Genomic DNA, 15,231 nt, shown 5'->3' on the forward strand with positions numbered 1-15,231 from the left:
AAATTACATCAACCCCCTCTTCTATATCAAAACAAGGAGGAAAAAGTCATTTTCTCGTAGATTTTCTTATGTTCACTTTTTCAATTCTGATTTTCTCTAAACTTTGGGTTTGACAAGGTTTGGTATTTGCCTATCTTCCCAGATTTTACCTTTTCTCTAGCATTTAATCTCTGATTTCTTTGGAAAATCAGGGAAGTTTCTTCTCCAATTCCCTAGATTGTTGTCGATGTCATGAAATTGTTGCTAAAGATGAAATTGCTACCTTTGAAGTGAACTTGTTGCCTTGGAAGAGGTAAGTCTGAGATTTTTAGCTAATTGTTCGCTCTCAGAGGCAGAGCTCTTGTTTGCACTTGATGGTAAAATGAATTGAGTACAACTTTCTTATGTAGGCACTCCCAAATAATAAAGGAGCTTGTCTATAGATGGGCCAACTTGGATCCTTACAGGCCGATCAAAACATTAAAATTTAATCTTTTGTTCTCCCTAATTGGCTGACCTGAATGAGTTGGCAAGGCAAGCTTTTCCTCATTAAATTATCAAGTATTTGCACCTCCTTGCACTTTCATTGATTTAACTCAAGTCTAGGTGGAATTCATGTGGTTGCTAGGATTATGAATCCAAGCAAGGGGGTGATTTCCTCTGCTCAGCTGGGACTGATCCGACATTTACAGTTGAATTCTCATCCCCCCACAACATGTTTGCTTTACTTTCCCACACATCTCCTAGTTTTATGGGAAAAATCGATTGGTTTTGAGATATTCAAATGGGTAATTGATCGGATTTTTCATCTCTTTCTCAACATATCCTTGCTCTTTTACACTTATCCTTCATTTTCTTTATCCATCATGCTCATTTGGAGGCTTAGCTTGATTTTTAAATACAACGAATGTGAGGCTAGGATTGCGCGTCAATCATGGGCAGAATTTTCACCCTTCTAGGATTACAAATCCTAAGAGGGCAGTAGATTCTTCTATCTCTCTAGAATTTTCTTGTAAAAACCCAATAAGTCTCATATCTGAATTCACTAAATACTGGTGAAATTTCTTTAGTGTCTTTGGTTTCTCTATTGAAGTTTAGAGTTTTTGTAGTTTCCAACAAAGATGTAATGCCAAAGTAGAGTTGAAATGACATACAAATATATATGCAAGATTGATAATTAATTCACAATGCAATGCTACAACTTTTCATTCCATTTAACTTTTGGATACACAACAATCTAGCTTTCTAACAACAGTTCTGAATTATAAACTGCTGTTACTACTATCTGGCCAATTCTGGGAAAATAATTGGACTTAACACCGTTTTGATAAATCAACATCTATCATTGCAACAGTACTGAAATTACAAGTAAATGTAAAACGTGGTAATTGATATGCACAATACTTTTCCAACCTCTCCACAATTGCAGCCTATCTAAGGAATAAACCACTGCCATTAAACAGTGACAGCAGCCAATGGAAATGCCAAACGCTGCCTTCAATTAGTCCCAACACTGCCACAGATTGGATTGGCAGCCTCAAATGCATTTACCAGTCTCTTTCAAGCAAATCGCAGGCATTCAAAACCCTCAAAAATCAACCAATTTCTTCAGCAACATAGAACTTTTCCTTAGCAACAGTTAATAGAGTAGGAAGAATGACAAATCGTATACCTTAGCACAATCTGCCAAGCAATCTCGGAATAAATCTTAGAATTGAATCTACAATACTTCAGCTGTAGATTCCAAGCCCTTATACTTCAGCACAGGCACAAAATTTCATAACTTCAGGAGTGTCAAATCGGATGTCTTTCCAATCAAATGGCCTCATATTTATAATCTACAAATGGCACAAGTTTCCCAAATGAACTTCACTTAAGAAGCTTCCTCCACACAACATTAAAATATAATAAAATGTCATTATAGTATAATTTATTAAATGCTTTTGGCTCCAAAAATGACCTTTTCAACCATAACAAAATATTCTGACACACAAGGCCACTATTCTTCCGCCCATGGTTTAAAACTTTTTATCTTGGCTTCAACAAGCTATGATACTGAGGTGACCAACATACAACAACAACAACAAAAAGAGCACCTGAGCATATTTAGATGAATAATAATAATAATTCACCCGTCTAACGAAAACAACTGAAGTAGCATCAAAATCGAAATCTGACAATGCTAGAGTGATTTTGATAAAGAAAGATGATGAATTAACCTGACAGGGTGACTTACTAAAAGTAGACACTCCCTCCAAGATTCTTAGAGACCGAAATAAAAACTGAGAGCATCACTCAACTACTCTAACTGAACCGAGCTCATCAGAACCAAGAATTTGACTTACAATAAATAGTAAGTCCCTTTAACAGAGCCAAAACACACTATAGGCTGTTGGAAAGCCTATTAACTACACAACTGAGACCCTCAAATCCCACTGTCAGCTCACGAGAGTCGTGATGGTGAATTGACCAAGCCAACTACAGGAACCTACTAAAATGGGGACATTACATGTCTACTTTACTCAATTTGTGTTCAGCTTTTGGAATTCAAACCTATCACCTCCAACCTTGTTGATTTAATCATGCATTGCACTTGCCTTAGTTATAGCTTGTCTTTATGTGAATTAAAGACCAAAAGACATGCTTCTAAGAGTTCTAATCCATGGCAGAAATCTTCTATACGCTGAGATTCTTTCCTTATCCTAAAGTGGAATTTTTGTGTGTCCTGGGATTTGGAATCCTAGGAGGTGGGTGGATTTCGCCTCCCTCCTAGGATTGTTACTTTTCACTTTCATCAACTCTCACAAACTTATTTCACACCTTATCGTATTATTATTATCAAAGACACCTCTTCCTTCGCGTGGTTGTCTTGGTTCAAGTTTGAAAGTGTTCCTTAGTTGCTAGAGGCAGAAGTTCAACCTCTCTTAGGATTGGGAATCCCAAGTATAGGGTAAAATCTGCCCTCTCTTTGGGACTGATTCTACACTTTCCATCATTTGATATCATCAAACTTAGACTTAAAATAACTTTGAGCTCCTACTCTTGGCTACAATTGGGCTTCACACTTGAAGCTCACATTGTGATGGTAAATCAATGTTGTTGTAGTTGAATTAAACAAAGGAGATAAAACTTATATAGATTTACAATGTCATCAAACTTAGACTTAAAATAACTTTGACTTCCTACTCTTGGCTACAATCGGGCTTCACACTTGAAGCTCACATTGTGATGGTAAATCAATGTTGTTCTAGTTGTATTAAACAAAGGAGATAAAACTTATATAGATTTACAAAGATGATGTTTCTAAGAAAAACAATCGTGAATTAAAGACCAAAATAGAAATACTTAATAAACTAAAGGCTAACTAAGATGACCATTAAAAAAACATTACAGTATTCTAAAACTCTCCCTTAATGGTCATTGTCTAACAATTGTCTATTGGTCACAAATTCTAAAAAATATTTTGTTGCTGCTAAGACCCTCTTTGGATCTACAGAATGTTAATGACCAGGAAGCCAAAATTCATCAATAAAAGAACAGAGAAGGGTGTCCCTTCTTCAAAATGCTTTGCAAAATGAGACAAGAGCATGCCACTAAGATGAGTCTACCACTAACCCTCCCCGAATCAAGAAAACATCTTATCAGAACTCATCACAAAACATCGAACCTAAAGTTGGATAACAAAGCTACTCTTTCGTCGAAACATAGAAAAACACTAAGAACAATTAGTGCCATCTTGAGGAAAAATCGGCAAACGCTCCAAACTTTGCAGATGAGCATGATGCCCTAAAACAAACTGTAGATAGCCACGATCTTTTAGGGAAAAACTCGATGAAAACCCATCATAATTTTTAAGGTGAAGATTTTATCAAAATCCAACATGATTTTTGAGGTGAAGAATCACTTTAAAACCAAACAATACAAAGCTTCGTTTTTTAGGAAAACGGTAAAACCCAACATATAATTTTTGAGGAAAAAATTATAAACCTACCAAGGAATCCCTTGCAACTTTGTGAACTACAAAATCAAAGAATTTTAAGGGAAAAATTATAGAAACCCATTAAAAAATCTCAAGGGGAAAGATTATGAAAACCCATCAAAAAATTTAAGGGTGGCAAAACACGAGACTTTGCGTGGTAAACTAGGATATGCAACTACAAGAATGTACATGCAACAAACATGCAAGTACATGCAGCCCTCAAAAATCAGAATCTTTTACTGCAACCAAGAAATTGTGGGCTCAAAACCTTTAACTAGGTTTGTGATTTCCTGCAAAAATCCTCAAAGACAAACTACAAAAGTTTCATAAATTACCTCTAATGATTATTTTTCCCTAAAAATCGCAAAATAAATTTCTAGAAAAAATTCCTAAACAAAAGAGGCTTGAATATTCCTTGAAAAATCCACCAAATTTTATGAAATCCCATCGACCCGCTATGGTACATTGTTCTAGCAAATCAATGTTGTTGTAGTTATATTAAACAAAGGAGATAAAAAGCTCCTTATATAGATTTACAAACACGATGTTTCTAAAAGAATCAATCGTGAACTAAAGACGCAAATAGAAACTACTTAATAAACTAAAGGCTAACTAAGATCACCATTAACAAAACATTACAATATTCTAATACACATTCTATCATCTCCATGCATTCATGTTTTTCACTATTGATGTAAAGTGAAACTCATAAGGGTCTAGGGATTGAGAATCTCAAGAACGCGGAAGATTATGCTCCCTCCTTGAGATTACATCTTATCATGTTTCTTAGGTCTCCAATCTCTCTTGTTTTCTTGGATCAGATGTGATCTTATTGTGGGCTACAACCTATCATTGTTAATGTGAGATTTCCTTCTCTCCTCGTGCTTTGAATTGAGCTTTTGATTCTTATGAAAGGGGGAAGTAGAAATATGCCCTTGGTTGGAATTGTGAATCCCAAGAGGGCAGCAGATCCTGCCCTCCCTTATGATTTTTCATGACACTGCCCCCTTGTTTATTTGGTTCAAATTATTTATTTGATCCTTAAGTCATCTAACTATGCCATAACTTGGGGTCATTGCATTGTTCTTTATCATCTCAAATCATGTCCTTGATTCCCTTGGCTGATTGCTTGATTGAGGAGTGGAGATCTCATGGTTGATGGGAATGCATTTCCCAAGTGGCGCATTCCACCCCTAACTTAGGATTTCTACCTCTTGGACTCAACTTCCTTCACACCATTTGTCACCCACACAGCCCAATCATCATTGCCATTTGGTTTCAAAAGTGGGGTTCATACTCAAATCCAATCTGATCTCTGCATGTTCAAATCCGATTCCTCATGAGTGTTGGCAGTTTTTTTTCAATCAGATTTTCCATTTTCTATTATGGACTTGACCTTAATACTATGCCATGTTGTTACTCTATCGTCTTAACGTCCACACCTAGGTGGGCCTTGAAGGTGGGCTTGGATTAGGACTTATGAGAGAAGGCAGAAATCAGTGTGGTGTTGAGATTTTGAATCTCAAGGGGCAAGTGGATTCTGCTCTTCCCTTGGGATTTTACCTTAACTTTATCATCGTCCCAAACTTAGTCATTTTATGCCCTTCTTAAGCCTTTTCCATCCTTGGTGATCCTTAATTGAAATGGAGCTCTGAAAGGTTGTTTTATGCTGCCAATTTCATTCCAACTAATATCTGATACAAATGTTGATAACAAACTAGATTATTCTTTTCCACATTCATACATTATTTCAAAGTCAACTAACCCTAGGCAAACTCCCTCAAGGAAGAGCCCACCTTCTAGCCCAAAGACCTCTCTCTCTCTCTCTCTCTCTCTCTCTCTCTCTCTCTCTCTCTCTCTCACAGATTTGGAAACTTGAAAATGCTACCAACTAAAACCACCAAAGACCACCAGTTTACTGCTAAAGCAAGGGGGTCCTCATTTACAATGGAACAATAGTGTGAAAACATGACAACGGGTATATTCCATGATGTATGTATTTATCCAAGTAGCAATTCAATATAAATTCCTTAATTTCCACATTTTTGGCGAATCTCTACATTTGATTGAAACAGTTCATTCTAGAGACCCTCGTGAATTGACAGGGTGATTTGGGGGTCTCAGTTGCATGGCTACTATTTTTAGCAAATTTAATCTAGGCAGTTCCCATATTTGGCAATGCAAATGGTAGCAATGGTAGTTGGTAATCGCCTAAAGTAGTTTGGGCTATTTATTGCATGGGTTCCAATTTATCAATTAATTATTAAAGTTAGTATGATTATATGGCACTTTCTTATATTGAAATGTTATAAAATTATATTGTGTTGAGGAAGCTTCTTAAGTGGAGTTACATTTGGGAAATTTGTGCCATCCAAGGATTATAAATATGAGCCCATTTGATGAGAAAAGCATTGGATTGGTTATATTGCTCTATTGCCTATGAAGAATTTCTGAGTTTGTTAATTTATATCCCCTTGTTGAGGTATAAGGGTAATTGGGTTTATTACTGGAGAGTGAGTTGTTTTCCATTCCGCTGCTGGGGTATAGTGGACATGGTTTCTACATTTTGGAGAATTGTCTGAGTCTTCCATTCTATGGCTACTATTATTAGAGGATCATTGGTTGTTCTTCATTGCTTTTGTAGTCTAAATTTCTAGCACTGGATTTCAATGGAAATGCCAACGTTGAGCATCTGACTATATCTTGGGAATGTTTCTATCATTTTGACCAATCTCACTAGTAAATATAGCGTTAGTATATCTTATTGTTGCTCGTTGTGTGTATTGTGCAATTAGGGGTTGCATTTGAAGAGTTTTGGGATGCTATCTCTCCCAAGTTGGACGACTATTTACTGAGCCACGATTTTTCTTTGGGTGGCCATTTTTTCCTGTTTCAGTGCCTTGTTTGATGCATTTTGGGCGTAAACATTAGCTACAAGTAGTTGTTTGATTAGTGCACACCTGGGCGATTGTGTGAGGGCTTGGATTACAGTTTGACAAGGTAAATTACCCTATCATGCAAATTGGAATCATCGGCTGTTATAAGCGTTCAAGCTATCACAAACCCTGCCAAAGGTACGTTCATATACTCATAGGGTGGACATCTGTAGAATCTGAGAGATTACAGATTTTGTAGTTAATGTTGGATAAATGTATTTGTAGTAGCAATTGAGAATTAATTAGACAAAATGTTTGAATCATATATAGTTATTCATTTGCAATTTTCCCTCCTATTTAGTGTTGTACTTACTGTTTCAAGTAAATGATAAATTTAGATTGCTTTCTTCATTTCACACTTAGATGTAAAAGATTACAATCCAATCAATAAACAGGAGTACAACTCTAATTCATATTGTGACATTGGGCATTGTTATATTTAGTGATGATTGCCTACTATTTTCAATATTTGAGTTTGTTACTTCCAATTGGTGAAGTTGCATGTTATAAGATTTTGGAAATTCATATTAGTGAGCATCGAAGCAGAGTGAGCACAGTCAAGGTTATTATAGTGGTATCAAAGTGGTTTCTTGCCATCTTGCAAGAATTGGACTCAATTGCCGAGGGTGATAGGAGGTTCGGTATGCATCATACCTATAGAGGTCGCACTTCTCCACCCAAAGATGGCAATCTTGAGATTCATTTTAGAGCATTGGGCGATGGTGGAGCTGGTAGTCTAGATGGTTCGTTTGGTATGGGTTATAGGGATGTTGGCACAGGTTCCAAGGGAGATAGAAAGTTTGAGTTACATTTTGGGACTTGGCAACAAGACAGAACTGGGTGGCAAGCATGCTACAACATCTTCCTAACAAGTTGCAACGGATAGCACTCACTCAGGGAAATATTAGGGAGAGGGCTCGAGATGTTTATGTTGGTTCTCATAGATCTTGAGTTGATGACAGATCCCGAGATGGTGATAGATATAGAGATGAGATCGGGTTTGAGTTGAGGAGCGAAGCAAATCCGCTAATAAAGCTAACAGATAGATTGACAAATATGATAGGAGATGGAGGCCCACATTTTTGATACCTGAGGTGGATGTGGTCACTGTAGAGCCTGAGGCCACTCTTTTTGTTAATGACATGGTGCCATATTTTGCGGAGTGGGATACTTTACCGCAAGCTATAAAGCAACATTTGAATTTTGATAGGTACCAAACGCAGAAGCGGGAGCATTTGAGAATGAAGCCGACACCTGAGAGTCAGAGGCCTCAACAAACTGATTTGAGAGAGGTTGTCAGTAACATGACTCTAGAGCACTTTGATAGTAGCGGTAGTAGAGTCAGAACTCGAGCCTAGATCCATAACCTTGACACATATTTGGCTTTGCATCATATGTTTGAGGTGGACACCGTCAAGTTTGGAGTATTACATCTGGACGAAGCTACCAATGCCTGGTGGTACTACGGGTTAGCTTCTTTGAGACATGATCAGATCACTTCTTATCAGGAGTTTGTGGATCGTATGATCGAGAGATTTGATAGGAAAGATCCAAAGGTGTACTTCAGAGAGTTGGCTCTTAGGCAGTCTAGGGGATTAGGGAGTTACGTCAGTGGGTTTTAGAGACTCTCAATTATGGTCTACAACATATTAGAGTGCAAAAGGGTAATGTTATTTATGGAGGGATTGGTTGAGCCACTCCATGGATGGGTGAAGTCATAGGAACCATCTTCCTTTCAGGAGGCGATGAGAAAGGCACGTGACTTAGAGTCATCATCTTGATGTAGGTTTGCTTGAGAATCTTTTGTTCTTTTGCCTCTCGATGAGGAGTCCCCACCAGTTGTTGAGGACACAAGCAAGTTAGCGGGGAAGTTTGATGATACAACCAAGAAGGACTTGAGGATGAGACAACATTTTCTATTGGTGCAAAGAACCTTTTTCTAAAGGTCATACTTGTGCATTGAGGCCAACAGGGGCAGAAAACTGTGGCATATTGGTTTATACTGATGCTGTAAAGGATGAGTCATCACAACAAACAAAGGCTAACAATGGGGATGGTCATAGTGGCAATAGCGTGTATAACGTGATGAGTATTTACACTCTTGAATTTGACTGACATGTTAAGGATTTGCATCGAGTGTAGAGTTGGTCGATGTCTAAGTTGGATTATTTGCAGTATGATTGGCTAGGTACAGTGAAGGAGAGCGTGTGCTGAGATCTCCTATAGACTTATCTTCTATTGATTTCCTAACTTTTACATCATCAGCATAGGTGTTGGGTGCTATGTTGCAAGCCATGTTATTGATTTTGATAATGTTACTCGCATGGAGTTAGTTCAATGATGGTAGAGATATCACATGATTCTTATGGGATCCTGGTGGATGTTTTAGTGTGATGCTTGATTACTTGAGGACAAGCAATCTTGGGTAGGGAGGATTGTAATGTCCCCATCTTTGGCGAGTATCTACACTTGATTGACTCAGTTCATATAGCGACCCTCGACCTGACAGGGTGACTTTGGGGTCACAATTGCAGACTTACTATTTTTAGTAACTTTAATATGGGTATCTGCCATATTTGGCAGTGCAGATGATGGAGCTGACAGTTGGTCATCACTTGTAGTGGTTTGGGCTACTTATTGCATGGGCTCCTATTTATTAATTAATTATTGAAGTTAGCGTTATCATATGGCACTTTATTATATTTAATGTTATAAAATGATGTTGTGTTGAGGAAGCTTCTTAAGTGGAGTTACGTTTAAAAACATTATGCCATTAGAGGATTATAAATATGAGCCCATTTGAAGAGAAAAGCATTGCATGGATTATTTTGCTTTTGTTGCCTCTGAAGAATTTCTGAGTTTGTTAATTTCTATCCCCTTGCTGAGTTATAAGGGTAATTGGGGCTTTTCTAGAGATTGAATTGTTTTCCATTCTGCTGCTAAGGTATAGTGGACATGGTTTTTGCATTCAAGAGAATTGTCCGATTCTTCTATTCCATGGCTAAAGTTATTAGGGGGACATTGGTTGTTATTCATTGCTCTTCCAGTTGGAATTTCTTGCACTAGATTGTATTGGAAGTGCCAGCATTGAGCATCTGATTATATCTTGGGAATGCTTCTGCCATTTAAAATCAATCTCAACTACAAATTTGGCGTCAGTATATCCTGCTATTGGCCGTTGTGTCTACTGTGCGATCAGGTGTCCCATTTGCAGAGTTTTGGGATGCTATCTCTCCCAAGTTGGGTGGCTATTTCCTGAGCCGTAATTTTTCTTTGGGCATCCATTTATTGCCTGTTCAAGCACCTTGTTGGATGCATGCTGGGCATTAGCATTAGCTGCAAACAGGCATTTGACTAGTGCAGACCTGGGTGATTGTGTGAGGGCTTGGATTGCAGTTTGAGAGGGTAAATTGTCCTATCATGCAAACTGGAATCATCTGCTGTTGTAGGCTTTCAAGCAATCACAGACCCTGCCAAAGGGGCGCCCATATGCTCATAGGGTGGACATCTACTGAATCTGAAAACTCAGGTTCTGTAGTTAACATTGGATGAATGTATTTGCTGTAGCAAGTGAGACCAGATTACACTGAAAGATTAAATCATAAATGGTTATCCATTTGCAATTTTCCCTCGTGTTTAGTGTTGCACTTACTGTTTCATGTAAATGATAAATTTAGCTTTCTTGCTTCATTTCACACTTAGATGTAAAAGATTACTGTGCAATCAATAAACAGCAGTACAAGTCCAAATCATATCGTGACATTGGGCATTGTTAATATTCGGCAATATTGCCTACTATTTTCAGTATTTGAGTTTGTACTCCAATTAGTGAAGCTGCATGGTATAAGATTTCGGAAATTCATATTAGTTAGCATTGTAGCGGAGTCAGCCCAGTCAGGGTTATTACAAATTCTACATTCCAGTAATTACAGTATGAGCTGTAATATTACTAGTTTGTTTTCTAAATCAAAAAAAAATTGCATGGATAAAGTATAAGCGTACTGAGACCGAAGGTAGCCATGCAGGTTTCCTCTGATAGAAAGTGGCTGTTGGAGAAGCCGGTGTCCTGATTTAGAGCTCAACAAGCAAGTTTGCACAAATTTCCAATTAATACAACTAACTGTTATAACAGCAAAATTAACAATTGCAAGCTTCGATACCACTTATTTACTAACTAAAGTCTTACATCCATGGTGGAGGAGGGCAATGAATATGAGTCACTTTTTTACTGTACAAATCAAGCACCCCAGACCTGCATGATGATAATAAATGAACATTTATCAATTCGAGTAATAATAGATAAGGAACCCAGGAACCCAGTTAAATCATGTAACCAGATAAATGCTATTCATGAGCCAATTGAGCAGCCAGAACTGTGTTTCACAGAACAAATATTATCTCATAAGACAAAACCAATCAAAGGTTTTAATACGTATTACAGAAAAAAAAATTATCTGTATAATTGGTTGGAGGCATTTTGAACTCTTCTGATATTAGCTAGAATCATAATTGATCAATTACAATAATTAAGTGAGTTATGTCTTTTGAAATAGCACTGATTAGAATTTAAGGGATAGAAACTTGGAGTAGAAAGGATTGTCTGTCTTACTGTGCATTGCATCCCTAGAATTGTAGCTTCACATCAGCAAAGAGATACATTTTAATCTAAACATATTGGGCCAAATTACTCCTATCTACATGACAAGTTATGTATCACTTTCCTTGCAGCCCTGTAATAGGGAAAAAGGGAAGTATAGAAGAGCAATTAGATAAATTTTAACCTAAACATATTGGACCAAACTATTTCCCAACTACATTGTAAATATATGTGTGTGTGTGTGTGTGTCTACGTTTATGTGTATATATATATAGATATACATATATATGTATATGTATATCTATATCTATATCTATATGTGTATGTTTATGTATGTATGTATGTATGTATGTATAAATGTGTGTGTGTATATGTATATGTATGTGTGTGTGTGTGTGTGTGTGTGTATATACACACTCACATATATATACACCCAAAATTGCCCCTAAAAACATCGTGCATTTGCCCACCATATTCTCACATCCACATCCGCACATGAATCAGCAACTTAGCTTAAATAGTTAAGGATAACTAGCATGGTCACATTAAGTTGTTAAACCATTGCCAATTGAGACTCCAGCGCAAGTGTTTTCTTTCAGTGTTTTTTAATTAGATTTTACTTCTAATCCTGGACTTCAACATGCAAAAAACTTGCAGTTTTTCTCTATAAATTTATGTGCTTTGTCGAAAATCATAAATAATTTTTTTGAAAAATGAACACACTGAGTTTCTAGTTCTTTGACCTCGGTATTAATGTATCTGTGCATTATCATTTTTTTTTATGGTGACAAGATAACTCTTATTCGACAGGTCAATTTATATGTGAACCAGATGACTGTATATACACATGTGCAAAATGAAGCACTTAATAAGCAAACATTCATCATATTGGCTGTGCAAACTGGCGAGAAGCATAAAACAGATGCATATGGCAACCAACGACAATGTTATTGTATATTAAATTATAAGTGTTAATATCAACTTACCACCCATTGTTAAGATGAAAAGCCAATTGATACCAACAAGAAGGATTGAGGTTAACTGATTGTACAGCACTGCTTATAATTTCTGTTTGAGCCTGTTCATGCAGAAAAACAGTTAGCTTTCATGATCCACATTGAATTAGCTATAGCTATAGTCAATAATATAGAAGGTGTGGTGCTAAATTAGCTGTAGCCCTATTCATGATGCACATGCAAGACAAGCAATAATGTACACTGGTGGAATCAAACAGGTCACCTTTAATGATGAAATATTTTCCAATAGGGATGCTATTGTTATCGTTTCCAAAGGTGGACGATACACCTGCATGAGAAAAATCAAATAATTCTCCAGCAAAATGTGAATGGTAAAGTGACTGCAAATTGGTTATACAATATATAAGAAAAAATGGGATAAGACTATTTCTTTTCAAACTATTCACAACATAATACAAGCTTTCAAGGTCTTAGTTTACCATAGCAATCATGGCTAAATGAAAAGTTGAAGTACAACATAACTACTTCCCTTCTCGAAGACGATAATTTAAGGGCTAAGGGGCAAGCTAGGCAAAGGAAGTCAGATATGAGTTTCATGAGAATTTGCTATATGTTATAAAAGCAAAAATAGGATGAGACATTTCATTTCAAACTATTCATAACACAATACAAGCTTTCAAAGTCCAAGGTTACCATAGCAATCATCGTTAATTGCAAATTTGTATTACAACATAATTACTTCCCTTCACAAAGACAAAAATGTAAGTGCTAAGGAACAAGCTGAAAGAAAGTAAGAGATGAGCTTCATCAGGTAGTCAACCTCTCAAAGATTGTTGTTCCCTCAAAGTAGCACCAAATTAAGGTAAGATAACATGTTAATCAAACAGCTTTTAGCTGTCACTACGAACAATATCAGTCTTTGGTTGTGACTTTTGGCCTGAAAAAAAAGTTCACTTTTGGCAACAAAAATTATAACCTAACTCGCAAATTCATGTACACTACTGTCATTAAAGTCTCATATAACTTATCAAGAAATATGTTAAAGTTGTTACAGTTGTTTCAGAAGATAACAAACATGAATTAACATTCATATGGAACACCAACACGAAATACCTTGCAAACCATGATGGATGAAACTGTATAGGTCTAAAACTGATCAATTGACATTTCGCTACAGGCAGAACAGCCAAGGAATTCCCTCAGCCAGCCTTCCCAACTGGATAATGATGCACTCCCAAACACCGAAAAGGAATCCACACCAAAACTTCAACTCCAAATACCCTCCAAACTGTCCAAGAAATAGCAAATAGGTCTAAGACAATACACCGAGAGGTAGCTACACTGGTTATGATTGTTGCAAGCCCTATTAATAAGGTTAAGCCTTCAAATTAACTCCCAAACTACACAAATCACACCTCCAAATGGCCACCAACTGTCAAAGACAACCCCATCCTACAGTTTTGACCTTAAAATGCTTGGAAATTGTCAGCTAGAGGTCTGCAAAGACAGAAATACATTAACAAGTCCAGAACTCCTGAATTACATGGTTTAGCAGCTACTAAATTCAATCAATTCCACCTTCAATCCCATATAAAGCACATCCCAATAACTCAGTTTTCTCCACACTAAAACAGCAATACCCGACAACCTTCAAATCACCATAGAAAATCATATATGCAACTCTGTTATGAAGTCTCAGTCACACCTGAGACTCTAGCACTAATTTATGCATCAAAACCTTCCAAAACCTCTCCAAACTATCACACAAGGCCAAACTTGTGATGTCCCCATTTTCACTTCGTATCGTTCCATGAGCATTGACTAGTTTCCAAGATTTTCTATAAGTTTCCAATTGAGCTTGTAGATATCCAAATTTCTTGGAGAGCAGGGTTTAGGTATTTTCTTGGTATGCAGTGGTGGTTTGAAGCTTGATTTTGTAACAAAGAACTTTGCATCAGTCTTGGCGTTATGGTTTGTTCTCAAAATTCTTATTGGCTACGTCTACTTTCAGTCAGTGCTCGTTTTGGTATGCAGCAACAATTGCTTCTTTGTGTGATCAGTTTATGTTTCTGGTGCCTTGGTGATGCATCTCGCAATGTGGTTGAGATTATTTAAATTATTAAACTTAAAAAGTTAACACTATTATTATTGTAATGTCCCATTTCCAGTAACCATGTAAAAATAAACTATTTATTTGTTATCTTTCCATAAATTATTTAAGGCAACTAATAATTATTTAAAACTAAAGTGAATTTTGGTTTAAAAGAAAATATAAATAAAATCATTGTATTAAATAATTATTCTAGAAGATCATTAAATTATTACAGAAAGGTTGGTCAAGGAAGGTTGCAAACACCATTCAAAAATCTGCTATCAGGAGTATTTTGGAGAGCATTGGTTTTCAGGGAGCTTGAGGATAGCAACCCTGGATTTTTGGTGTGTTGGATGAGACCTACTCCATCTGTAGATAGATTCTTTGCAGGATTTACACAAGGGGTTCAACAAGGAACTTTGAAAAGTTTTCTTCAAACGCATTTCAGAAATATTGTTTAGATCATTTGAATAGGGGTGTATCACAGAGGTATTTGGTGTTTGTTCATAGCTACACCATCGTCGGGGACAGGGGGTATTAGAACGAGGGGACAAGTTTCTAGGATAGAGGGACAAAGGGACCCCAATTTCAGAATGGCGGGGCGACGGCAGTGGGGGGAAATGAGGTGTATATACTATACACTATACATATAGTACTTAAAATGCTAGTTG

The 15,231-nt window shown here is 36.8% G+C and overlaps 1 protein-coding gene across 2 annotated transcripts in view; it reads right to left on the minus strand.

The window, feature by feature from the left end:
* Positions 1–15,231, minus strand: part of LOC149562804 (Transducin/WD40 repeat-like superfamily protein) — a 293,154-nt gene that overhangs the window by 50,686 nt on the left and 227,237 nt on the right. For both annotated transcript variants that reach the window (XM_089826267.1, XM_089826268.1), the window contains exons 12-15: positions 12,731–12,796; positions 12,478–12,569; positions 11,081–11,146; positions 10,897–10,960 (exon numbers count right to left, since the gene is read on the minus strand). In XM_089826267.1, the coding sequence (XP_089682393.1) occupies positions 10,897–10,960; positions 11,081–11,146; positions 12,478–12,569; positions 12,731–12,796 (288 nt within the window). The remainder of the gene's footprint in view (positions 1–10,896; positions 10,961–11,080; positions 11,147–12,477; positions 12,570–12,730; positions 12,797–15,231) is intronic.

Source organism: Cupressus sempervirens, chromosome 4 (assembly GCF_028749045.1).
Source record: "Cupressus sempervirens isolate cs-2001-9-10 chromosome 4, ASM2874904v1, whole genome shotgun sequence".
Taxonomy (NCBI): Eukaryota; Viridiplantae; Streptophyta; class Pinopsida; order Cupressales; family Cupressaceae; genus Cupressus; species Cupressus sempervirens.